The sequence below is a fragment of the Engraulis encrasicolus genome, chromosome 13 (genome assembly GCF_034702125.1).
Source record: "Engraulis encrasicolus isolate BLACKSEA-1 chromosome 13, IST_EnEncr_1.0, whole genome shotgun sequence".
NCBI classification, from domain to species: Eukaryota; Metazoa; Chordata; class Actinopteri; order Clupeiformes; family Engraulidae; genus Engraulis; species Engraulis encrasicolus.
The window spans coordinates 19,677,769-19,703,638 of NC_085869.1; the positions used below are offsets into that span (position 1 = coordinate 19,677,769).

Genomic DNA, 25,870 nt, shown 5'->3' on the forward strand with positions numbered 1-25,870 from the left:
ACCCACCTCTCTCTCTCCTCTCCTCTCCTCTCCTCTCCGCAGCTTGTTTAGTTGGCGGTCTTGTGTTTTGCTGCGTGTAACATCGTAGCTGGAGGGGTCCCGCATGAGTGTTTGGAGAGGGAGCTGACTTTCTTTTTCCCAGAGCTCCTCTCTTTTAGAGGACACGGCCAGAACAATCACACAGCCCTGTCTCATATTGTATGGAAGCTCCTCTTTCTTAGAGGACAAGTAGAACCACACAGCTCTCTCTTTCTCATGTCTTAGGAGCCAGCCCAAGACAACAGAAAAGAGGATAGTGTTCCAGCAAGCTAAGTACATTCATAGGCAGTAGTAGCAATAAGATGAGGAGGAGAGAAAGAGAGAGAGAGAGATGGTGGAGAGAGAGAGACAGACAGGCAGACATGCAGACAGACAGAGACTAAGATGGTGAGTGAGATATGGAAGATTCAGAGGCCAGTTGGTCATGGAGAGGGAAATGGAACGAGAACTGGAACTGATATGAAAAAAATTAGAATGTTTGCCGCTCCAGTTCTTCATTCCACTTGCGTCAGAGCTGGTTTATTTAGAACCCATCGGTCGCCGCCTGCCGTCCTCTGTGCATCAGATTCATGATGCCATGATTACTCATTTTTTTCTCCTCCGATTGCTTACGTAACGTTATATAATGTCCTGATATCCGCATAGAGTGTGTGAAAAGTAGTTTTCTGCAGAAAACTTTTCTCCGCTGACACCGAGGCGTTTGAATGACATGGTGATGACCAGATATTATATTTTTTGCCAGTGCGCTCTCTCTCTCTCTCTCTCTCTCTCTCTCTCTCTCTCTCTCTCTCTCTCTCTCTCTCTCTCTCTCTGCTGAGAACATCCTGCTCTCCACTTCACTCCTCTGAGAGTTGCCCTTCTCTGTCTATTTTCTGCAGGCAAGACGCATACTGCCATCAGCCATGTCAACTGTGGCCTCTAATTAAAATGTCCTCGCTGTCTCTTTCTCTCCCTCTCTCTCTCTCTCTCTCTCTCTCTCTCTCTCTCTCTCTCGTCGTGTTTTTCTCTCACCATGTTTTCTTTCTGCTCATTCTGTGTCTGTTTTCCGAGGAGAAGAGGAATGAAGGCCAGTCTGATGCCACTTCCACCTGGTGATATAACACCGTGTCGCACTGGAGCGTTTATAACATTTGCTTATATAACAACAACGATTTCCTCCCACTGAGGGCTGGGGTGACCTCACCTCTCCACCGCGCGCGCTCCATCGCTTCGTTCCCGACCGAAGCACTTTGAATATTGCTAGGCAACACGCACTCCTACGACACGCCATTGCATGGGCTGTGTTGTGCGTAAATGCATTGTGTAACAGACTCCTCTGGTAATTGCCATCTATTCTGTTGTCTACTGGTTCGAGTGCAACATTCACAGTTTACTGGTTTCACCCTTCAAGTATGGACGAATGCGTCAGGATTGGAATGACATTGAAAATGCCAGCATGTTGGTTGTTGAGCGTGACACTTTTGGGATATTGAAACAAATGATAGTGTGACGAACTACCGTCCGTGTGTAGTTGGAAAAAATGTAACAGATTTAGGGGTGTTTAGGGGTCAAATCACTTTGGGGATTTTTTTCCAGAACAATAGATAAGCAAATTATCGGCTGTGCTTATTCAGTTAGTGGGGCTTTTCCCGCCCCGTCCTAAGCCCTCGCTGCTTCACACATACACGGAGCATCATCTGGAACAGCACCGAAATAGGATTTGGGTGTCCAGATGGTTGGCTAATTTTTTGTTTATTTTGTTTTCTACAGAGAAAAAAAAAGAGAAAACAGCCCGTGTTTGTTAACAGCACTTAGCGTCCATTTCTGTGTCTGTGTCTGTGTCTGTGCTGCTTTACGAGCCTACGGTACCCACTGATGGCGGAGAGAGTGAGTGTGTCTGGGAAAAAAAGAGCAAAATCCATCAGTGTCAATTAGAGGTGGGGATGGAGGGATGGAGAGAGGGGGTGCTGATGGATGCTGATGCACATTCAAAGCCCAACCACATCCTGGGATGTCAAGACGGCAGTGTTGCAGCCAGCAGCAGGCAACGCAATTATACACTGAAAAGCCAGAGAGCCACGCCAAAGCTCCCAGACCCCTGAGATGGGCTTCCGTAATGGGGGGTTGTTAACGGCAGGTGGGTGTGGGGGGGATTGATGGAGGAAGCGGACACAGTTACAGAGTCTGGCCATGTTGCAGGTAGCCTGGCTAGATGTGATGCGGTGTGGTGTGTGCGGTGTGGTGTGGTGTGTGTGTGGAGCTGCGTGGTCTGGTTTGGGCGACTGTGGTGCTGGAGAGTGATCTCCGTAGGAGGCCTCAGCTCCCAGCCTCCCGCCCCCTTTCATGTCCACCTGGAGGTCCCCTTTCTTCTCCTCCAGCCGTCCCCACCCCTGGCCAGGTCTGGCACAAGCATCACACACTGGTCCACACATCAGACCACATCACATCGATCTACCTCAGCCAGTGGGGGAGAGAAGAGAGGAGAAAAGAGGAGCGAGGCTCCCCCATTATAGCTCCTGCCTCTTTCATGTGAGCCGGTGTCTGGTGGCGCGGATCAGCAAATGAAAGCTCCTCGTTATTGATCTTGAGCTGGTCTCGCCCGGTGTGCCGTCGATGTCGGGTCTACTTTTTGCCTGCTCGTCTGCCTGGATGTCTGGCTGCCTATTTCTCGGCCAGTCTTGCCTGTCTACCTGTTTGCCTGCCTGCCTGCCTGGCTGTCTATATATCTGTCTACCTGTCTGTGTGTGTAAAAGAGTAAGGGGCCTGTCTGTGGAGATGCATCACCAACTCCAATGACTCGGAGCCATGGCAGGAGAGATATTTGTCTCTCTTTTTCTAATCTCTCTCTCTGTCTCTCTGTCTCTCTCTCTCTGTCTCTCTGTCAGTCTGTCTCTTTCTTTCTCTCTCTGTCTCTCTTTCTCTCTCTTTCTCTCTCTCTCTCTCTCTCTCTCTCTCTCTCTCTCTCTGTCTCTCTCTCTCTCTCTCTCTCTCTCTGTCTCTCTCTCTCTCTCTCTCTCTGTCTCTCTCTCTCTCTCTCTCTCTCTCTCTCTCTCTCTCTCTCTCCCCCTCCCCCCCTCTCTTTCTCTCTCCCTCTTTCTTTCTCTCTCCCCTCTCTTTCTCTCTCTGTCTCTCTCTTCCTCCCCCCCCCCTCCTCTGCTGTGTGGGCAGGATGTTGGATGTGCTCCTCTAGCTGGCCAGTGGTGTTTGTTTATTGCAGCGGGCTGCCTACGAGGTGCATAATTGGCGTGTGATGAAGCTCTCTGAGCTGTACTCTGCTGTGCTGTGCTGTGCTGCAACATCATGCCATCTGAGCGAGAGCCCACACAGGGATTAGGGGCTGAGTGACATTTCAATGCTCACAGAAGCAGCAGCAGCAGCATTGTCTGTCTTCTAGAGGGAGGCAAAGACACTTCCCCCAGTTGTTCCTTTCTGTCGCCAGTGAGATGGTTTCATTTTGGGGTTTTACTTTGTGTCCTCTGTGAGACTGGTGTGTGAAGGCTTACTTCGTTCTCTTTTTTGGAAACGGGATGGCTTCCCCATTCGCTGCCCATGCCTGCTCATTTACATATTGCTTTCATCTTTTCTCAACCATCTGTAGGCAAACGTTTGAAATCTTTTACACATTTTTCCCATTTTAATTGGTCTACATTTGAACATCTGCTTCCTGGGATCCGCTATCCCCTTTCATAATGAGCCCAGTTTACCGCTCTTTTGAAACGTGTCCTGCTTCTCTCTACTCATTTTGAATTTTCTGGCTGAGCCTGTGTCCCTTATGGTTAGCATTTTTCACTGTAAGGCGAGCTTTTTGTGTTGTGGGTTGCAAGCATTGTTGGTTATACTCGAAACAGAACTGACCACAAAACAAAAAAAGACACAAGCTCTGGAGTATGTTAACCCCATCATAGGCTGCATTTGCTATGAAGGGCTTGTTGATAAGACCTGTATGCATTACGGGTCAGTGATGTTTCAGCAGTAGGGTCAAAGAAGTCTTTGTCATTCAGTGTTACGGACACCTTCCACCGACTGTAACTGCCAAAAAAACATGATTTTTAAATTGTTTCAAGTGAATGGATGACAGCCGAGGCTTTCATGAGTTCTCTGTAACAATAAATAAATAAAAAGAGTCATCTTTTTTAGTTACAGTCAGCAGAAGGCATCCGTTACAGTGAATGACAATGCCATTTTGCATGCCTTTGACCCAGTAGCACACGTCAGGGTGGTGCAACGACAGCCAGTGCCACTAGTGAATGGATTTTGTTTTGTTTTTTTAGTGGACTATCATACTGTATTCATTGTAGCATATCAACCACCCGTTACCAATTCATTTAGGGGCTTTAGATACCGTTGCACAACCTGACATCTGAGCCCCCAAAAACCCTGTCTTTGACTCATACACAGTGAATCTGGCAGTGTGAATTCAACACCTAGGAGGAGAGTCAAATGTAACACTAGAGTATAACATTCAAGCCCTCAATGTGTTGATTTTAACACTATTTTTTTTTTTACTTTGTTGGGATAGTGGGCAATGATAGTGGCACCAATGATGATTTCTGGCTGAGCAGAGGCGAGCTCAACTGAAGTGAACTGTGTGTTTCAGCAGCCAATTCCAGCTCAGCTCCGAGAGATGATGTATGACTCATTCATTGCTCATTATCATCCCACGCTCCTGCTGTAGCCTCTCCATGCCTGTGCTGCCAGGGGTGCCAACAGGGAGGGGGACAAAGGGGACAGTTGTCCCGGGCCCAGGAAGAGAGGGAGCCCAGAATTGGGTACTCATTACATTGTATGTATTGGTTTAGGGGGCCCGGCCAAAGCTGTCAGCGGCCCTGCCTGCCTGCCTGCCTGCCTGCCTGCCTGCCTGCCTGGCTGCCTGGCTGCCTGGCTGTGTAGTGCCTCCTCCTTCCTTTTCATCCTCCCAGCGGAGCACAGCACAGACTACAGGGGCTGAGGAGAGGAGAGGGGGGCGGGGTGAAACCCTGTCGTCAAGCCCTGCCAGCCTGCCTCTGATTGGCTGAGGCGACCTGTCTAAAGCCTGCGTGACTAGCATTAGGGCCCTCCCCCCACCCCTTTTACTCTTCTCTTCTCTCTCTGCTTCCTGCTCTCCTCCTCCCCTCCTCTCGCGCTCTCTCTCTCTCTCTCTCTCCTCCCCACACCCCTCCCCTCTCTCCTCCTCTCTTCTCTCCCTGGCGGTGGAGACAGCATCCACTGGCAGTGTTACCGCTGATCTTCCAGGGAGACTATCAGCTCTGTGCAGGGAGGCGAGGATTACAGCCAGGAGAGGAGAGGAGAGGGGAGCGCTCAGTTGGGCTCATCTCATCTGCATATAGATGCCCACACGGAGTAGTGGGGGCCGCTGCTACCACCGGAGTACACACATGACCAGCGCACGCTCGCTCTCTTTTGTGGACACACAACTCAGGACTTGATACAGTATTGGCAATTTTTGTGGTGTCGCTACTTGCTACTTGGGTTCCTCTTGGCTTGGAATTTTTTCACGCATTGGACTTTTTTTGTGAGAAAGAGGCAGTTGAGAACCAACTTCTTTTTAGCTTCAGCAGTAGCTCTTTTTGTTTTTGTTCTGTTTACTACTGGATGACATTTAAAAGGAAAACCTGAAAAAATGCCTAGAATATTTTGTCTCGATAGTATAGCTGTAGAATAGAGGAATCCTCTCTCTCTCTTCAATTTTAGCTTTTCCGTTGTCTCTCGCTCGCTCTCGCTCTCTCAGGGCTTCAGTTGTTTTAAGACTTCTTTAGCCATCTTTAATAGCCACTACTATAGACATGCCGTCCAGGGAGTCGTACTCGGTGTGCAAGGGGGAGAAGTCCCTGGTGCAGACCACCAAGTCGTCCTCTAAGCAGGAGGCCAGTCAGCAGGAGATGCTGGCGGCGGCTCTGGGCATGAGGATGGGACCCCAGAAGCCCCCCGCCACTATCTGGCAACCGCTTAAACTCTTTGCCTATTCGCAGCTCACCTCGCTGGTGCGACGCGCCACGCTGAAGGAGACGGACCGCGCGCCCAAGTACGAGAAAGTCCACAACTTCAAGGTAAGCAAGCCGTGAAACGCGCGCAACACAACGTGCACGCACACGCATGCATTGCTTTACATTACAGTACATTACATTACACTTGACTGATGCTTTTATACGAAGTGACTACAGTTATTACAGATTATTTGTGTATGTCTTTTGACAAGTCCCTGTAAAAACAAACGCACACACACACACACACACACACACACACACACACACACACACACACACACACACACACACACACACACACACACACACACACACACACACACACACACACACACACCGGCCTGCTTTGTGTTTGTGCTTGTTTGAGTAACTTGCATTATTTTACAACTTTTCATTTCGTGTTGTTGTATGAAATGAATGACTTGCTGGGAAGGCTGTTTGAGTGGAAGTTTAAACTGACAAAAAGAGTGTGAGTCGTGGGTTTCTATGGTTGCACTGAGCTTGCAGCTCTGTCTCTAGGAGAGAAGAGGGGAAGGAGAAGGAGGGAATGGGGCTTTGGGACTGGGGGCTTTAGGCCTTAGTCGAATGGGGGGTAGGGGGTGGCAGGGGGGGTCTCTTCAACAAGGACTGTTATGGGTCTCTGTTCAAAGAGCCTTTTTCAAAAAAAACAAATCTGTTGGTTGGGCTGTGGGCTGCGTGTGAGCGAGCGAGTGGCCACTGAGTGTGTGGGGTGGCAGATGGGGGAGATTAGCCACTAGAAGGGGCTACCATTCGGGCGGGTGTGTGTGAGTATGCCTGTTTGTGTGTGTGTGTGCGTGTGTGTGCGTGTGTGTGTTTGGCTTTGGCTGTAGTCAGCAACCCCATTCGCTCACTCCCCTGCCTGCCTGCCTGGCTGTGAGGCTGCATGGCTGGTGCTGGTTAATGAAGAAGGGGAGAGCAGAGGCAGGCAGGAGGCTCTTCCTCCTCCGTGGAAGTGCTGACTCCTCCAGGGACCCCCGTGTGTTATGTGCCTGGTAATGGGTCTGCTGAGCGGAGCAAAGCTGAGCAGAGCTGCTGGTTCTCCCTCCCTCACCATTTACACAGCTCAGCAGTAGCAGTACCAGCAGCACACAGCCCAGTATCGTACTGTACTATAGTGTAGTTTACTGTACTGTACTGTACTGTAGTGTACTGTACTCGCACCTCCACTTAATCACCTACAGCCCTTATAGTAGTTGTAGTAGCAGAAGTAGCCTTTATTTGTCGCAATATGGGCTATTCTTTTGCAGAAGTGGTACACTTCTCTCTCTCACACACACGCACACACACGCGCACACACACACACACACGCACACACACACACACACACACACACACACACACACACACACACACACACACACACACACACACACACACATTAAAAAAACACATGGGGGGTTATACACACACTAGCTCACAAAAAGCCACTGGTGTTGTTCCTGTGCTGTGTTATTAGTTGTCATCACAAGAGAATCACTCCAAAGCTAGCTGGGAGAAGGAAATCAGTGTTGTGTTTGTTGTTTTGGAAGCCCTTTGTCATGTTGCCAATGCTGAGTGATGGAATTGGTTGTTTGTTTGTTCACTGAAATGGTCAGGTGGTTGGTGGTATAAACAGCTGAACTGCATATATCTAGAAACTAAGTATCTGCTATCCTATCCCACCAAGCAAAATACATGCGCTTAGTGTCTGCACTATCAGCGCTTGGCTATTCGGTTGTGCTATTTGTCATGTTTTGTGTGGTGGCCGCTTGTGTGCATGTCCAAGACAAATTTCCCTTGGGGACATGATGGATTCATCTTCAGTCTTGAATCTTCAATAGGGGGGAAAGATCGATTTAATTATTTTTTGTTTTTGATAGCCTAGATTTAATTGTAAATTGATGCTCCATTGATTCAATGTTCAAATTCATTGATTCTGAAGAAGGCTGTTATTAAGATGCCCCTTTTTAATGTTTCCCCCTTTTTCCTCCATGTGGCCACTTTGAAGCATGGCTTTAATTTCCAGCCACCTGGTTTGTTTTTGCTGTGTGTTTTAACTGAGCCCACCGGTGTGATTAGCTGAGTGTGACCCCCTGCCCTGGATATTAGACTTCAAGATGGTGTGTGGGGTCTTCAGCAACACTCACTGCTGCCTCATCCCCACACACACACACGCACACAGACACACACGCAGACAGACACATAAACATTGACGAGTCAGGGGCTGCGTTCTGATTGGCCGGGCTGTTACCTGGTGGATGAGAGCGAGTGGCAGGCGCTGGCTCCTTAATTGGTTGAGTGGATTAGGGTGCAGGGGGAAGATTTGACCACGGCGCGACGCCTCACAGCTTTCAACGGGAGGATTAGCTGACACCCCCCCCTGCACACACACACACACACTCACATGCGCGCACACACACACACACACACACACACACACACACACACACACACACACACACACACACACACACACACACACACACACGCACGCGCACACATACACACACACACACACACACACACACACACACACACACACACACACACACACACACACACACACACACACACACACACACACACCAACCCCCTCACACTGTTCCTACTGCCGTGCTTTAGGGATGGTTGTGTGTTTTTTTTAGGACTGTTTATGTGTGTCAGTGTTTGTCAGTGTGTGTCAGGGAGGTGAGCGTGTTCATGTTTGTTTCTGTGAGCGTGTGCCTGCTTGCGTCAGAGATGGACATTGGGAATGTGTTTATACTAGCGTGGGTGAGTTTGTCAATGTGTATGTTTCAGTGACGTGTTTTGTGTGTATTTTTAAAGCTGTTTTTTTTTGTCTGGATGGTTCTTTTTTATGTTCATAAGAGTGAGTATTTGTGGGGTTGGTTGTTAATGAAAATGGACAGGTTAAGTACTGGTTTAGATATCTGATCTGAATGTACCATATCTAGAAATAAAGTATACCTTAAATTCTTTCAGTCGAAATATGGGGGGGAAAATAAAGGGGAAAAAATACTCATCAATGAGGAGCTCGAGCTGTATGTGAACATTTGTGTTGGTGTGGAAGAGACTGACTGCTGTTTGGTTTATTTGCAGGTCCACACGTTTCGAGGGCCTCACTGGTGTGAATACTGTGCCAATTTTATGTGGGGACTTATCGCTCAGGGAGTCAAATGCGCAGGTACAGTACTTTCTCTCTCTCACACACACACACACACACACACACACACACACACACACACACACACACACACACACACACACACACACACACACACACGCATGCATGCATGTCCCCTCTCTCACAGTGATACAAAGAGATACAATCAACCAGACACATCCTCACACACAGTCAAATGAAACAACACAGATCTACATAAACTGAGATGCTATAAAGGACAGCACACTGACACACACACACACTCACTCTATCTATCTCTCTCTCTCTCTCTCTCTCTCTCTCTCTCTCTCTCTCTCTCTCTCTCTCTCTCTCTTCATCACTCACTCATACCACAGGGACCACTCTTGAAAAATGCATCGCTTGTGTTGTTTATGTAACTCAGAGCATCGTTTCGCAGCTCTATGTGGGTAACCTGGTTTTCCAGCTGAAGTGAAAGTTTAATGTATGTATTGCGTAAACGCTGTACAGCACAGCACAGCACGCGGCAGATGACTTTCATAGAGTTTCATAACTGTCCAGAACGAGGTCTCGTATCGGTACAGCACATCCCAGATTAAGAGTGCTGACATAAATGTGCTCCCGCTAATGCATCCTGACCTGATGATGCTCTCTCTCTCTCTCTCTCTCTCTTTCTCTCTCTCTCTCGCTCTCTCTCTCTCTCTCTCTCTCTCTCTCTCTCTCTCTCTCTCTCTCTCTCTCTCTCTCTCTTGGTGTTATCGCTAAAGACTTTGAGTAGAGAGGGGAAGAAACTGCTCGCTCTCTCTCTCTCTCTCTCTCTCTCTCTCTCTCTCTCTCTCTCTCTCTCTCTCTCTCTCTCTCTCTCTCTCTCCTGGTGTTATCACTAAAGACTTAAGAGTAGAGAGGGGAAAATGCTTCCCTCTCTTTCTTCTCTCTCTCTCTCTCTCTCCTGGTGTTATCACTAAAGACTTAAGAGTAGAGAGGGGAAAATGCTTCCCTCTCTCTCTTCTCTCGCTCTCTCTCTTTCTCCCTTACCCTTTCTCTTCTGGTGTTATCGCTATAGACTAGAGAGTAGAGGAGAGAGGGGGAAAAAATACTGACCTCAGCCCGGGCAACAGTGATGGATTGTTCCTGTTCCCACGATGCACTCCAATGAGTGCTTTTAAATATGCATTTAAAGGGTGGCCCATATATGTGTGTGTGTGAGGGAGGGGGGTTATGAAGGGGGGGGGGGGCTCTTTTGGCCTCATTTAGCTGCAGCTGTACATTTATGTAAGTGTGCTGCTTTCTGCCCAGTACTCGCGGCTCAGATGATGGATTGGTGTTCCATCCATGTAGGCACTAGATCATAAAATGCTTTTTTTGTTGTTGTTGTGGTTGTTGTGCGGCATCTCTGTGAGCGAGCGAAGTGAGTGCGTTTGTCACAGTTGTTTATTTCCATTTAGATTCCCTTCATTACTGGCTCATGACACGCATATAATCAACATTTTATGTGGGATGATGAAACATCAGCTTTGTATTTGAAAGCTTGTTTTTTTGGGGGGGGTTTTCAGCGAATGAGGTTGAAGTTGTTGGCTTTTCTTTGTTACCCATTCCGAGACCCATTTTCAGCCAATTCCAGTCTCCAATTCAATAACATTGAACGATTATCGGGTTATTCACCGGTAACGGAATGAATAGTGTGCTGTGGGGGGTCGGGGGGGATGGGCGGGTGGCGGCAACAAAGTCTAAATGTGATTTAAAAAGCATCACGGCTTTATTATGGTGGGACTCAATGCTCAGCGCACCCCCCTGCATCCCCCATAGCCATGTAGCGGGCGGTTGGTGCGCATGATGCAATCATTTACTCATCTGCGTCTGTGTGCTCCAATGGAGACGGGCTGCCTGTCTCTATGGCACTCAAGTGCCTCTGCTCACATCGCTCCCTTCCTATCTGTTTTTTTCCCCAACACACAGTGAATCAGGAAACTGGTATCAGAATGTGGGAAATGAAATGGGCTTTTGTGTGTGTGTGCGTGTGTGCGTGTGTGTGTGCGTGTGCGTGTGTGTGCGTGCGTGCGCGTGTGCGTGTGTGCGTGTGCGTTTGTGTGTGTGTTTATTTGTATGTTTTATTTATAGGACTAACTGAGCGACACGTATGTGTTCAGATACGCGACCAAATGAATTATTTATGGATTGATTTTGAAAGCAGCATCGCGTTCAAAGAAGTTATTTATTGGAGATGTATTTTTTTCCTCTCTGGAGCGTTGTCTTGCTCTTCTTGGCATGTTGGCTTTGTTTTTGTCTGCTTTTTTTTTTCTTCTCTTCCTCTTTCTTTTCATTGGCGAAGTGATGATGGTAGAAAGTAGGACAGTAGAGTAGTCGTTATTTGATGTTTAAATCTTTGCTCTCAGCGCTCCAGTAGAAGAAAAGGAGTGGAATTTGTGCCTTCTCCTCCTCCTCCTCCCCTCTGTTTTTTGGTGGAGAGGATGGGGATAGAGCAGGAGGGGGGAGGGGGTTGGGTGGGTGAGTGGGTGTTATGTGTGAAAGGGGTTTTGGGTTCATGCCAGGGAGCCGTCCCCCTGCTTTGCTCTGTTGTGCCACATTCTCTCATCACAGAAACACCCCCTCTCCCCTCCCAATACACACACACACACACACACACACACACACACACACACACACACACACACACACACACACACACACACACACACACACACACACACACACACACACACACACTGCTACCACCAACGCTGCCACCACCATCAGTACCACCCAACCCCCACCCCCACCCCCAGCCTCAGCCTCATGCCATCATGGCTGTGAAGAAAAACAAAGCTGGCATGCCTCTTTAATGAGGAGAGATTGTGCAGTGTGGGGATGGAAGACTATTCTTCCTGTGTAGTGTGGCTATGCGCTCTCTGTCACACACACACACACACACACACACACACACACACACACACACACACACACACACACACACACACACACACACACACACACACACACACACACACACACACACACACCATTCACTGAAGGATACACTCGCTATACGCACAAACACACATATTCACACATTAAAATTAAGCTGCCGCAACACAAGGCGGTTTTCAATGCCATTCCCGTTGCCTGTTTTTCTTTAGGATGCGGTCGGTGGATGCTGATGTATAATTCTGCCCTACAGTACAAAGGCAAAATGCAGTAACAGTCTATGGCAACATTGAAACTGAAAAAAATGCCTTCAAAGCCGTGGTATTAGATGGGATGTTGTAGTTACTCCAAATTCTCTAAAATGGGGCACATTTGGACCATAAGTCTTTGTCACAAGATAAATGAGGTGTTGTGTTTAGACCATTTTTAGTGTAAACTTTATTTTGACAAAATATGTAGTTTTTTCACTTTGCCATTGCTACTCTGTCCTACAAATGCAGAGCGCGGGTCCTTTCCACCCTGTGGTAGGAGCACACTCAGCAACACACATGGCTCATAGAGCCAGCCGCAGTAGACAGACAGGGTGAAAGAGGGGGCTCTACCGCGTGGGGTCAGAGGGGTCCTGACATTGTAATGACGTGCTTATGAGCCCCTGGTGGCCCTCCGCACTCTCCCCACCGGTCCCTACTGGCCAGCCCACACCTCACCTTCAGCACTCTACCCACAAAACAAGCCCCCAACCCCCCACCAGCCAGCCAGCCAGCCAGCCAGCCAGCGTTGCTCATCCTCCCTAACCCGGGTAGCATTCCTCTGCCCAGGGCTGCTGACAGCTTTGGCTGGGCCCTGGACAAAATCATCTGAAAGCCCCCCCTCACCTAAAATGTACTTGGAACCCAATTATGGGCCCGCCCTCTCCCTGGGCCCTGGACGGCTGACCCCTTTTTGTCCGCCCTTGTCGGCTTCCCTGCCTCTGCCTCCTCTCTATGAAGCCCTGGTGGTGCTGACGATGTGGCTACACACCGGATTCACGGTCCCCCTCCCCTTTCCTCCCCTCCGGGGGCCATTGGTGGTCCCCAAGGCTGGAGAAGCCCATCTTCCATCCCACCTGGGACCTGCTGTGGAAGGATGGGAGGGAGAGATAGTGTTGGGGGAGGGTTTGGTTGTTGGGTGTCATCCTTTCTCCCCTGAGCTTTGACAGGCATGGAGCACGCCCCCGGAGCGTAACCAACCGCTTGCTACCATCACCACCGCTGCTGCTGCTGCTGCTGCTGCTGCTGCTTTTAAAAACGAGGTTGGAACGCACCAATGGGGTGGCCTCTATTAAAAGCCCTTGTCTCCTCTCCTCAGCGTTAGAGGTCTGTCTCTTCCTTAAGTAATTACATTTCTGCACGGCTGAATTCAAATGAAGGCTGGACCTCCTCAAGGGGGCCTCTATTTTAATCAAGCCATGTCAGGGTTTTTTTTTCTTCAGTCTTCTTCTCTTGATGTCTGAGGGTTTTTTTTTTTTTTTAATTCTAATTTTTTTTCAGCCGTCCTCTTCGACAATGTTTTCCAATTTCACCCTGTCTCCTTTTAATTTGATACATAATAGCAGCATGCCGGAGTACCTCTTTTAGATTTATTGTAGCAGAACGGCAAATGGGGGAGAAATATTTAAGGCCATTCTGTTCCATATCAGAGGGAAAAAATTAACCGATTAAGATGAGATTGTAGGACGGGGTTCTGGGGGCTTTTTATTTTATTTTATTTTTAATTATTATTGATAAAATGTGCTGAGCTCTGGTTGGGGACGTTGAAAGCTGAGTGCTGCTGGAAGCTTGAAAGAGAGATGGCCCATTTGAAAGGCAGACTGGAAATGAGGTCTACAGTAGCCTGCAGCATACGGAGCCATTGCCTCCACAGTCATTGTGCACGAGCTGCACAGATTCGGAGGAGAGCAGAGCAGAGCAGGACATGCCAGCCTCACAGCCTCTCTTTCTCTTTTTCTCTCTTTCTCCCACTTTCTATTTACTCTTTTCCCCTCAGTGTTTTTACTCCCTCTCTCTTTTCCTTTCTCTCTGTCCTGTCTGCCTTACTCTCCTTTCCTCTGTCTCCCTCTCTCTCTCTCTCTCTCTCTCTCTCTCTCTCTCTCTCTCTTTCTCTCGCTCTCTCGCTCTCTCTCTCGCTCTCTCTCTCTCTCTCTCTCTGACTCTGCTGTCGCACTGTATTTTTTCCTCCAGGCCACATTGTTTTCAGTGAGCCCTTAATTCTCCCTAAGAGCCCTCTCTTCTCCTCCCCCACTCGATACTATCACCCCCTCACACACACACACTGACTATCTCTCTCTCTCTCTCTCTCTCTCTCTCTCTCTCTCTCTCTCTCTCTCTCACTCTCACTCTCACTCTCACTCTCACACACACACACACCACAAAGTAGAGCCGCTGCATTTTGCCTCTTATTCGTCTCAGCAGCATCTGTTCTCTGTGGGATGATGCTGCTGCTGCCACTGCTAGCATTAACGCTAGTGCTGCTACACTACTGCTACTGGTCCCAGCCAGCATCCCAGCATACTGGACCCAGCACTGTGGCAGCTGTTCTCCTGCCCCCACTCCACACGCCTCCACTCAGCCAGGCCCAGCCAGACACAGCTCCTTTCACATAGGGAAGAATTGAGTCTGTCTGTCTGTCTGTCTGTCTGTCTGTCCATCTGAGTCTTAGTGTTATGTGTGAAATGTTGATTTGGACTTGTCTGGGCTGTGTGATGGAGTATGTGTTAACCAGGATGAGTCGGCATTAGTGTGATGGCACCGCAGAAAGCCGCTTATTTTCTCTCTCTCTCTCTCTCTCTCTCTCTCTCTCTCTCTCTCTCTCTCTCTCTCTCTCTCTCTCTCTCTCTCTCTCTCTCTCTCTCTCTCTCTCTCTCTCTCTCTCTGTCTCTGTCGCCCCCCCTCTCTCTCGCTCTCTCTTGCTCCCTCTCGCTCCCTCTCTCTCTCTTTCTCACTCCCTCACATGCTCGCCTGTCTTGATTGATTCGCACTTGGCTCTTCTCTTGCCGCTGGGGCTGAACATGTTTATGTTTATGTGTCTGTCTGTTTCCTGTGGAGGGTGCTTATGTAAGGAGGAGTGTGAAAAACGGGACATTTGTTTTTATCTCGGTTCTGTAAACAATTAAGGTAAATGATCATAATTTCATTTTGCAGTTAGGTAAGCTCCTTGGCCAGTAATTTGAATGGGGCTATTTTCTAACTGTAGCGCTGTGAAGCTGTATAAGATGGACAGAGTGCTTCTGCTCTTGAGTATTTATGGTGGTTGTTTGAACACAATTTGTATGTACTGTTGTCTAGCAATTTTCTAGCAATTTTAAACTGAGCAAGGAGAAAATTTTGTAATTTGCAATATCTATTAACCATGTTTTGGATTTAGAACAGTTTCTCATATATCTGCTTTTTTATAATCTTGTCTTTCAAAAAAATACTTAATAATAATGATAATAATTTTATTCACATCACAATGTAAAGGGAACACGTTTGTTTACATCATGTTTGAGAGGTGATAAATCTGCAGTCCTTTGTGCTGTGAGCACACTTCACACATACAGAGCCCTTTGTTTGGTGGCCATTAGTTTTCAAGGTGACACCGACCGTGTCATTGGCAACCTATCAGAAAGTGATGACATCAGCTGGTATTGGCGGCCACAGTAGTCAATGAAGGCAGGGTCTATTGATCACTTACCGGGACTGAAACCTCAGCAGACCTCCGCCCAGTGACTGGAACTAGAGCGTGTCCAGTCCAAGGAAACGCCAAGCCCAGCATAACCCCAGCATAACTAATGATTAGAAAATGGCAGCTGAATTAATCACAGGGAATCACTGATAATCTACAGGATCAAAGCCTAGACCTCTTGCCCACATTACGCTGTGTGCAATAAATTGTATCTGCTTTTTAGTGTGTATAAACAAATGTATTTCATCATGACATGTCTGTTGAGGATTCTCATTCATCCATTCATTTATGACATGTTGAATTCACATAATTCACAAAATTAACATTTTCCTTTTTTTCTTCTTTTTTTGTCTCTCTTAGACTGTGGGTTGAATGTGCATAAGCAGTGTTCCAAGATGGTTCCCAACGACTGCAAGCCGGACCTGAAACACGTGAAGAAGGTGTACAGCTGTGACCTGACCACCCTGGTGAAGGCCCACAACAGCAAGAGGCCCATGGTGGTGGACATGTGCATACGCGAGATCGAGTCCAGAGGTGGGGCCCTCATGCATATGCAGGAGCACCTGCAGTCTCTCTCACACACAGCGTATACACAGCCTGTCTCGCATTCGATCTCTGTCACGAACACGCGCGCGCGCGCACACACACACACACACACACACACACACACACACACACACACGCACAGACACACACACACATGCGCATGCATGCACTCACTGACATTCACTCACTCACTCACTCACTGACAAACACGCACAGACACATACTTGTGTGGTGACACACATACACTGCACAAGCAGGCCTAAATATATGACTGTAGCAGTACTCATATGTGTCAAAATATACTTTAAAACATAAACATGTGCTCAAATAACTCATGAATGTGCATAAAATGTAGTAGCAATGTCTCTTCATCATCTTTACATAGGCATATTGTATTGCATTTTTTGAAATAGAAACTGTAACTGAAATGGTTTCTCCTCCTCTCCTCCCAGGTTTAAAATCTGAAGGCATTTACCGGATATCTGGCTTCAGCGATTTGATAGAAGATGCCAAGCTGACATTTGACAGAGGTAAAGTATCTGCCTTTTTTTATGTCCGTTCCCCTCATTACAGATGTATTATTCTCTGCAATCCAGACGCAAGTCTCGAACTCGCAGCCTCATAGCAAAGTCCCCTATTGGAGGGACACGTCACCACTAAAAGCCAGAGGCTGCTAGCTCATTCTGCAGTCAGTAGAGTAGGGCAGCCTTGGCCTTAAAGGGACAGTTTGGTCAATTTCAACATGCAGTTGTAATGCTCACACTAGCCTGGACTTGCCAGTACCTGAGATTTTTTTTTCTTCTTCTTCAGCCGTTTCCGAGATCCTGGTCATTGTAATGGGGGCAGCTCTTTGTTTACATTTCAAAAAAACATTTTTATTTATTCCCAAAAACATCCAAAAGGTTATAAAACATCAGCAGACAACTAGCAAACAGCAGTACCTTTTGGGAAAATATTTGGAGTTGGCCTATGTTTCATTTTTTAAAAATGTAAACAAACGCTGCCCCCATTAGAATTGCTCATATCTCAGAAAGGGCTGAGCCGGAAAATGTGGCATCACCAGGTACTGACAAGTCAAGGGTAGCGTGAGCAATACAACTGCATGTTGAAATTGACCAAACTGTCCCTTTAAAGGTACACTGTGCAGGAAATGGTCAAAAAAGGTACTGCAACTATGCAGCTGATTGAAACTGGGTTGCCTATTGGCAAATTCGATGTTTTCATGAAAGTTTGAATAAACTAATACTTTCAGTTTTGCAGCTAAAAATGGCCATTTCTGGAAATTCAAAATGGCGGACCATGGAGAAGATCCCCCTTTTCATGTATGAAAAGTGCTATTTCTCCAGTCATAATGAATACTTAGATTTTGATGGTGGTGGTAAGTATTCATGAAAAAGGTAACATTAGTGAATGGGTAGCATGAATTCTGGAAATAAACAACTAAAAATCTTGCACAGTGTCCCTTTAATGGTTAAGGAGATGGGCTTTAGATCAGAGATTTGCCAGTTGGAATCTCACCCTTCTACTGTACTCCCTATCTCACTCCATGGCTGAGGTACCCTTGAGCAAGGCACCTTGCCCCACATAGCTCCGGGGAATGTAACCAGTACCCTGTAAATAATTTGTAAGTTGCTTTGGATAAAAGTGTCAGCTAAGTGTAATGTAATGTAGAGTGTGTGTATGAGTTATTGGGAGAGGAGCTACTAACGTTCCATGCTAGCGTTCCATGCTAGCGTTCCATGCTAACGTCCCTCTGCTAGCTGGCATCCGTCACACATTTTGTCCATGCGGCAATTCTGTTAGGTCCCCCATGCTGAAATGCTTGCTTTTGTTTATTTCACGAAAAAGAGAATTCTTATGACACATGAAGGGGGTGAGGGCTTATGGTCCATCTGTGTTGTGTGTGTGGCTTGGACCGAGGTGACCTGTACAACGCGGGGGGGGATTGGCAGCAGGCCGGCTCCTGCTCCGGCTTCGCTCTGCCCCTCATCAGTAAACATTGAGCTCCCTAAAAATCCTCTGCTCACCCAGGCAAAAAAACCCTCTCTCTCTCTCTCTAAATTCCACCTTGCAAGAACATACTCAACGGCATAGCCCCCCACTGTCCTATCCCCCGTACCTCACACCCCCCCTGGCCAAAATCCCCAATGTAACAAGGGGCTCTCCACAATCCAGGAGAAATGGAGATGAGCTCCTCCATGTTGTGTCTTATCTGGAGGAGAGTGAGCACTGTGGGCCGTGGCCAGGCAGCGGTTAGCAGCTGGGATTAGGGGGAAAGCCCCCAGCTATTGGGCTGCTTCACTCTACACTGCTCTTCTCTGGTCGACTGCATGGATGGATGATGGCGATGAACCGTGGCCTGTGTCTAACACCCACTCTACCTTATACTATTCACAGACACAGGCGCATACTGTATAACACACACACACACACACACACACACACACACACACACACACACACACACACACACACACACACACACACACACACACACACACACACAGCATCCTTCTTTTATTTTTATCTCTGTATGTCCTTCTCTGTATTTCTCTTCCGTCTGTTTCTTTCTTTCTCTCTCTCTCTCTCGCTCTCTCTCTCTCTCTCTCTCTCTCTCTCTCTCTCTCTCTTTCTCTCTCTCTTTTCTCTCTCTCGTGCCCAACACACGCTGACACTGAGACCTTCAGCAGATCTAGGCCATGTTCTGCGCTTGTGCTTGTGCTTGCGGCTGCCGACAGGCACGCCCAGAGTCACAGCAGTCAGCTCAGCAGAACTCTAGTCTCAGGCCCAGCCTTTGATGACCCCTTGGAAATTACAGAGCATCACATGACCGCCGCTGCTGCTGCGGAGAGGCCAGCGCTGTCCAAATGTGTTCCATCTCAGAGGCAGAGGCTTTTGTTCTATGAGGAGACGAGTGGAGAGTCTCCAGCAGGGGCGTTGCAGCAAATTGTGGGGCCCCTATATACAATCATCTCCAATGATGGCCCAGTCATACATCATAAATCCGACACTGTGTGGGCCCCCTATATAGAGTACATGGGGCCCCCAGTAACTCAGTCACACTTTAGGGCACCCCTGGAAGGCTCTCTCCCACCATCTCATTCCAACAGCTGATGAAGGAAGCCCAACCCCCTACTCACCCCCCCCCCCCCCCCCCCCCCCACACACACACAGCCCCCCCAAGCCCCCCCCCCCCACCCCCCGCTCGATTAAGACGCCCACATTTTCACGTTTGATGTTTTCTCCTCAGCGCTTTCATCCCTTGTTTGCTGTAATACAACGTGACTCTAACATGACATCTTTCTGATCCCTCTCTCTTTCCCCTTTTCTTTCTTTCTTTCTTTCTTTATTGCTTTCTTTCTTTCCTTCTTCTCTCTCTCTCTCCCTCCCTCTCCTCAGATGGTGAAAAGGCGGATATCTCTGTGAACGTTTACGAAGACATCAACATCATCACTGGCGCTCTGAAGCTCTACTTCAGGGACTTGCCCATCCCCGTCATCACGTACGACGCCTACCCCAAGTTCATCGAGGCTGCCAGTGAGTAGTCTGGCCCCTTATTCGTTCATTTCACCCCAGCATGTTGTGTAAACTGCCCTACAAAGGCAAAGTGCAGTAACTACGCCAGCATGGAAACTGAGAAAAAGGCCCTCAAAGTTTTCGTATTAGGTAGGATTTTATAGTTGCTGCAAATTTGACATGGCAATATCTCTTAAACGACAGGGAAAAGAGACAGAGATCAGAAAGATGTTACAGTCACGTGGTGTGACTGCGAGTGGGTAGTCTGGCCCCTTATTCATCTCACCCCAGCATGTCGTGTATCTCACAGTGTGATTGCATTATTTCCGGCCCACACAGTAAATTTGTTGCACATTTGCTGTGCTCATGACTCAGGGGGGTGTGTGTGAAGATATCAGATTAGGGCTGGAAATATTTGGCACAGTAGTTTCACAGAGCGTGATAATTGAATCACGCGAGGCCTTTTTTTCTCTCCCCTCCCCGAATCGGTGTTTCCATGGAAATACAAAAGACTTTAGGAGCACAGCAAGTTGGTTGAGTATTAAACCAAACCATACCAGTGTCTCAATTGTTTTCCCAGAAGCTGATTTCCATACGACTTCTTTTGTCTTTCAAAGATGCTAGTCGTTAAGGGTTTAATGTATAGTCCACTTGTAAAAGAGACATCCTAGACCGCATGGAGAGTTGTGCAGTGCAGTGTGGTGATCCCACCACAGGAGGATCTTATTTCATCTTCAGGGATGCATTGGTGGATGGAAACAACTTCCAAGCTACAGGCCATTTGCTGCCGTGGCTGAAATGTGTTTTTTTTTCCATCTCCGCATGACTCTCAGTCCATAACGCATGTGAATATGAGCAGCCTGCAGGCAGAGAGGAGTAGGGAAGCAGACAGTCAGGACACTGTGTTTGGCTGTGTGTGTGTGTGTGTGTGTTTGCGTGTGCGTGTGCGCGTGCGCGTGCGCGTGCGCGTGCGCGCGTGTGTGTGTGTGTGCGCGCGTGTGTGTTCATGTGTGCGTTCATGTGTGCGTTCGTGTGTGTGCTCGTGTGTGCGTTTGTGCACGCATGCATGTGCGTGATGACTGTATTTGTGTGTTGGTGCAGCCATTGTTGACTGTGACGTTTTGTGTGTGCGACTGACGCCAACTGATTGTTGTATGTTTGTTTGTGAGGACAGTGTTAACTGTGATGTTTTTGTGTGTTTGTGTGTGTGCAGAGCTAACGGACCCTGACGAGCGTCTGGAGGCGCTGCATGAGGCTCTGAAGCTGCTGCCCCCAGCGCACCACGAGACCCTGCGCTATCTCATGGCCCATCTCAAGAGGTCAGCCAACACATGCATCATACATGTGACATTACATGCATACATTATTTACATACAGTACACACTGTACAGTCAGTTTACACTTTTATCCAAAGCGACTTAGTTGTTTTTACAGGGTATTGGTTACAGTCCCTGGAGCAATATGGGTTTAGGTGCGTTGTTCAAGGGCACTGTTCAGCCATTAATGGAGGTGTGGGGGAGGAGTAAGGGTGGGATTTGAACCTACAAGCCTCTGAGCTCAAGTCCACCTCCCTAACCACTAGGACATGTATTACATAAATGTTTACATGCATTATACACATACATATTAATTACATACATTTGATTGCACATTACACCACAAGGTCGACTCCCTCCTGCTACTGCTATTGAACACATCGAGTGTGTTTTAATATGCAACCTTGCCTCCTCCACTTGCCTCCTCCACTTGCTTCTCGTCATGATGACATCACTGACAACAGCATTATATTTCAATATCTTGCAAAAGCTCAATTGTAAAGTCTTTTTCTCATTTGCAATTGGGATGGTGAATGAAAAATAGTCCCTCAAAAGTTGTTGTGGCGAGGCTGACAGCTGGGAAACTTTATCGTTTTCTCCACGGAGGAGGGGCCAGGAGGCGGGACGAGGAGACAAGCACAAGTGGAGGAGGCAAGGTCACATATTGGGATGCACCCATCCATTTAGCAAATCCGTCTCATGGATAACACATGAGAAGACACAAGCACATTCATCCAGTCACATTTGACACACCGCCCTTATACACATTACGTATCGCATCACAAGACAAGGCAGGTTACCGCGTGGTCCATCTGAAAGACTGAGCTCTCTCCTCCGGCTACTGCTGAACAAATATTCCCACCCAACACAGAAGCCTGATATGCATTACACATCACGTCATAAGACACTGCGGGCTATCTTTTGGTCCATGTTAACGGCTGAGATCTCTCCTCATACTGCTAAACACATACTTCTATTTACACCCATCACACCAGCGTCATGTACATTCCACATCACAAGACACCTTGGGCTATCGCATGGTCCACCTTAATGACTGAGCTTGTGTAACGGAGTCCAACTAGCAGAGTGTGGAGTGGAACGTTAGTAAACCTCCCTCCCGAAGTCTCAATACAGTGCTGTAGCGTTGGGCTATCGGACCGCCCTTTAGCTCAGTGCGCTCGTACTGTGCCTCCCATTCCCGATCCAATGCAGTTGACGAGGTGGCAGGTTCGCTGCCCTGAGGGGGATGAACTGCGCGAGAACACCTCCGTCACACTTGCTCCTCCTAAGCATATGCTTCTATTCAACAACCAACAAACTAGCCTTTGCAACACAAGACACCCTGAGGCATTTCTTGGTCCACCTTAACGACTGGGCTCCCTCCCACTAAGCATTATGAATGTATTCAACTCCCTGGAGCTCTTCTCTCACATTTGGTCTAGTACACAGCCTCACATGGCTTTTGTATCGCAGCCTTAAGTTTCCTTTAAGGTAAATGAAGTGCGTTTACTGAACTACGATGAGGCGTTGCGGAATGTTGCAACCCACCTTAAAAGATGACCACTCTGTACTTAAGTCTTTCATCTTCTGAACTAAATAGAGAGACAACCGTCCCACAATTTTTCTTTAACCTCGCCACACATCTCTCATTCCTTGTCCTTTCCATGGACCTTTCCTCAACATCCTATTGCCATTCTTCCACTGTCATATTGTTTCTTTGCCCTTTTTTTTTCTTCTGTGTTCTACATAGGCCTCTCACCGTACATGTTTTGTTTGACCAATCTCTGTTGTCTTCCATTGTTGTTTCTCAGGGTGACCCAAAATGAGAAGGACAACCTGATGAACGCTGAGAACCTGGGCATCGTGTTCGGGCCGACACTGATGCGGGCGCCCGACTTGGACGCCATGACGTCGCTCAATGACATCCGCTACCAGCGGCAGGTGGTGGAGACTCTTATCAAGAACGAGGACATCCTCTTCTGAACTGTCTGTAGGGAAGAGGGGTGCAGTTTCCCCGCCGGGACTCGAAACACAGGAACCTTCTAGGGTACCAAACTGGGGCTCTTAAAGATACACCAAAGAGCCTGAGCCAGTTTGGTACGACTGGACGCCTGGGTTCAAGTCCAGTTGGGTCAAATAAATCTGCTCCCCTTCACTACACTGTCCCTCACAACCTTACCCTTACCCTCACCGCACCCTGCCTCCAAGACTCCAACACATGAAGGAATCACACAAATGTTATTTTGATAATGTCGACAGATTGATTCTGTCTGGTATTTTTTTGTTTCTTTGTTGCAAAAGACTTGGGTAAAAAAAAAAAATGTATGAAGGACCCTTTTCGGGTAGTAGTAAAGCTGCTGTCCACCTATTTGTGGATAGCGCCGTGCTAAAAAAGCTCACGTTCTTTCTTTCTTTCTTTTCTTCCTTGTTATGGTGGGTGTGGATAAATGGACCTTCATCTTCTTGCATGTCTTCCTCCCCATTTTTGTCGGGGGTTTGTTGAGAAAAACGCAGACTTTGCAGAGCAGATTTTGCAGAGTATCTCTTTATTTTGGAATAGCTTCGTAGCCGTAACCCCAGCATGTGTTCTCTGTTTCTCTTTCTTTTTTTTTTTTGAAAAAAAAAGGATTGTGAAGTTCAGTCATCATGACAGTGTTTTTATTTTTTTATTATTATTTTATTATTTTGTCCCATGGATGTACAGTGCCGTAGCTCCTGATTTAACAGATTGGGCCATTTTTTTATTTTTTTTGTGAAACATTGTCTTCAGTTACCTGGATGTAATATATAACGTTAATTCAAATCAGTTGCCATAAGTTCTCTTGATAACCACTTCTCTTTGCCTCTTTTGATTTTTATATGCTGTGCCACTTCAAAAGGACCTCCTATTGAATCAGATAATAGTGACTATCTTTGCTATTTAAATCCACTCCAGTCGTGTTCGCCTCACCTCAAAGTCTATTGCAGTCAGTCTCCAACATTATTTGTACAGTCCCTGATCTCAATGTCATGTTTTTTGTTTGGATTTGTGTTTTGGATTTAAGCATGGAAAACGTTAATTTATTAAACTTTTTTTTTTCTTTTAGAAGTCTGTATGTACAGAGCCAGCTAATTGATTTGGTTGCACACAATAAAATAATCCATGTTTTGAGCCGTTTTTAAATACAAATGTCTTGGATCCTATTTTGTGGTTATTATTATTATGTCCATTCTACTGTTGTTAATGAACCTGCTGTGTTGCTTATTACGAGGAGAATGACCTTGACAAGCAGGACATGTGTGTTTGTCGTGTACATATTTAGAGTGACAACAAGGCACCTCTGTAAATGACACATACAACACGTGACCCCGCCCACGAGTCCCCTCAATCTGTGTGACTGCCACACTCGTTTGCCAAGAGGACGTCAGCGAGCTGACAGGACCTTGGGCGTTCTCGCTCCCCCCTTCTGAGAGGAGATTTTTTAATTGCTGAATACATATGCACGCACTGTCACTTGGGATTAAGTGCATTTTTGTGCTTTATGACACCACAGGCAAAGCCGTTGCTTTCTCTCTCTCTCTCTCTCTCTCTCTCTCTCTCTCTCTCTCTCTCTCTCTCTCTCTCTCTCTCTCAGACCGAGACACTGTCATGCCTTATCTCTCCCATTCCCGAATGTGTGCATAAAATATTACCAGTTTATATTCTCTGGCTGCAAGTGAGGAAGAAGTAATGTGTTTAGTATCTCGTTTGCATCTCGACACTGTGATAATCACCAGGAAGAAAAGGCCTGCCTGTGATTGGCTGAAAAAAGAAGGAGACTATACCAGGCATTAACTACAGCTGGCATTTCCTAATTTGCCATGAAATCCTATTAAATCATGCACCATTGTTCTCTGCAGTAATTGTGGAAACTGTGGCTTTGATGTCGTATTATTAAAAACCATAAAACCTGACAAGACCTGACCTTTCCAAGTTTACAGCCTGTCTGTCTCTCTCTACACTCTGCCCATGAATGCTAAAATCATGTTCGCTATTATGGGTGCACATATGGTTTGTGCTTAAAATATTTATCGGGGATTGCATTTTATTGTTTCCCTGGAAGAAATGAAGAACTCAATTAGGCTGTCTTGAGGAGTAGTGAGCTTATGATTCCTTAAATGGACATAAGTAGTGTCAATTCAGTCAACATCTTCTGTTTTGGGACATATGATTTGTTAGTAGAAAATGCCTCTGAAAAATTGTCAGTCTGGTTTCAATATCACATTATTTATGCTGAATTGTGCAATGTGACCGTTCTTCATACATCATACTCAATTTATTGTGTAGAGAAAAAAAATGCAACCACAAAATGCTTTTCCTAATGCTTTTCCTCTAATGTGCATGGCATCATTTTTCACCCAGTGATTATGGGATTGCTTTATGGTTTGGAATTTTATGGTGTCCCTGATCTGTAAGATTACTGACCTTTCTTTGTTGATTGAACTGAGATGCAGCGACATTTCTGTGCACAGCGTGCTGACCTACATTACTAAATGCTAATGCACACTGAAATATTGAAATAGCGCCTGATTATTCACAGGATGTTTTCCCTCCCCGGGTATATTTTCCTGTGTGTTAGATTCTGACACACATTCAAGAAAAAAAAACATGCTATTCTAGTTCGGTTTGAGGCATGTTTGTCGATGGAATGGATAGAACATTTTTAGTCTGGCCATGTAACAGCCAAGTGCTACAAAACATGCTT

General features: G+C 47.0%; 1 protein-coding gene across 4 annotated transcripts in view; it reads left to right on the plus strand.

Moving 5' to 3' along the window:
• The window catches only part of chn1 (chimerin 1), a 56,145-nt gene extending 31,836 nt beyond the window's left edge, over window positions 1-24,309 (plus strand). For all 4 annotated transcript variants that reach the window (XM_063213390.1, XM_063213388.1, XM_063213391.1 and 1 more), the window contains 7 exons: window positions 5,988-6,065; window positions 9,102-9,186; window positions 16,129-16,302; window positions 16,767-16,844; window positions 19,714-19,851; window positions 21,044-21,149; window positions 22,958-24,309. In XM_063213390.1, coding sequence (XP_063069460.1) covers window positions 5,988-6,065; window positions 9,102-9,186; window positions 16,129-16,302; window positions 16,767-16,844; window positions 19,714-19,851; window positions 21,044-21,149; window positions 22,958-23,129 — 831 coding nt within the window. In that variant the 3' untranslated portion in view covers window positions 23,130-24,309. The remainder of the gene's footprint in view (window positions 1-5,987; window positions 6,066-9,101; window positions 9,187-16,128; window positions 16,303-16,766; window positions 16,845-19,713; window positions 19,852-21,043; window positions 21,150-22,957) is intronic.
• Window positions 24,310-25,870: the final 1,561 nt, after the last annotated feature.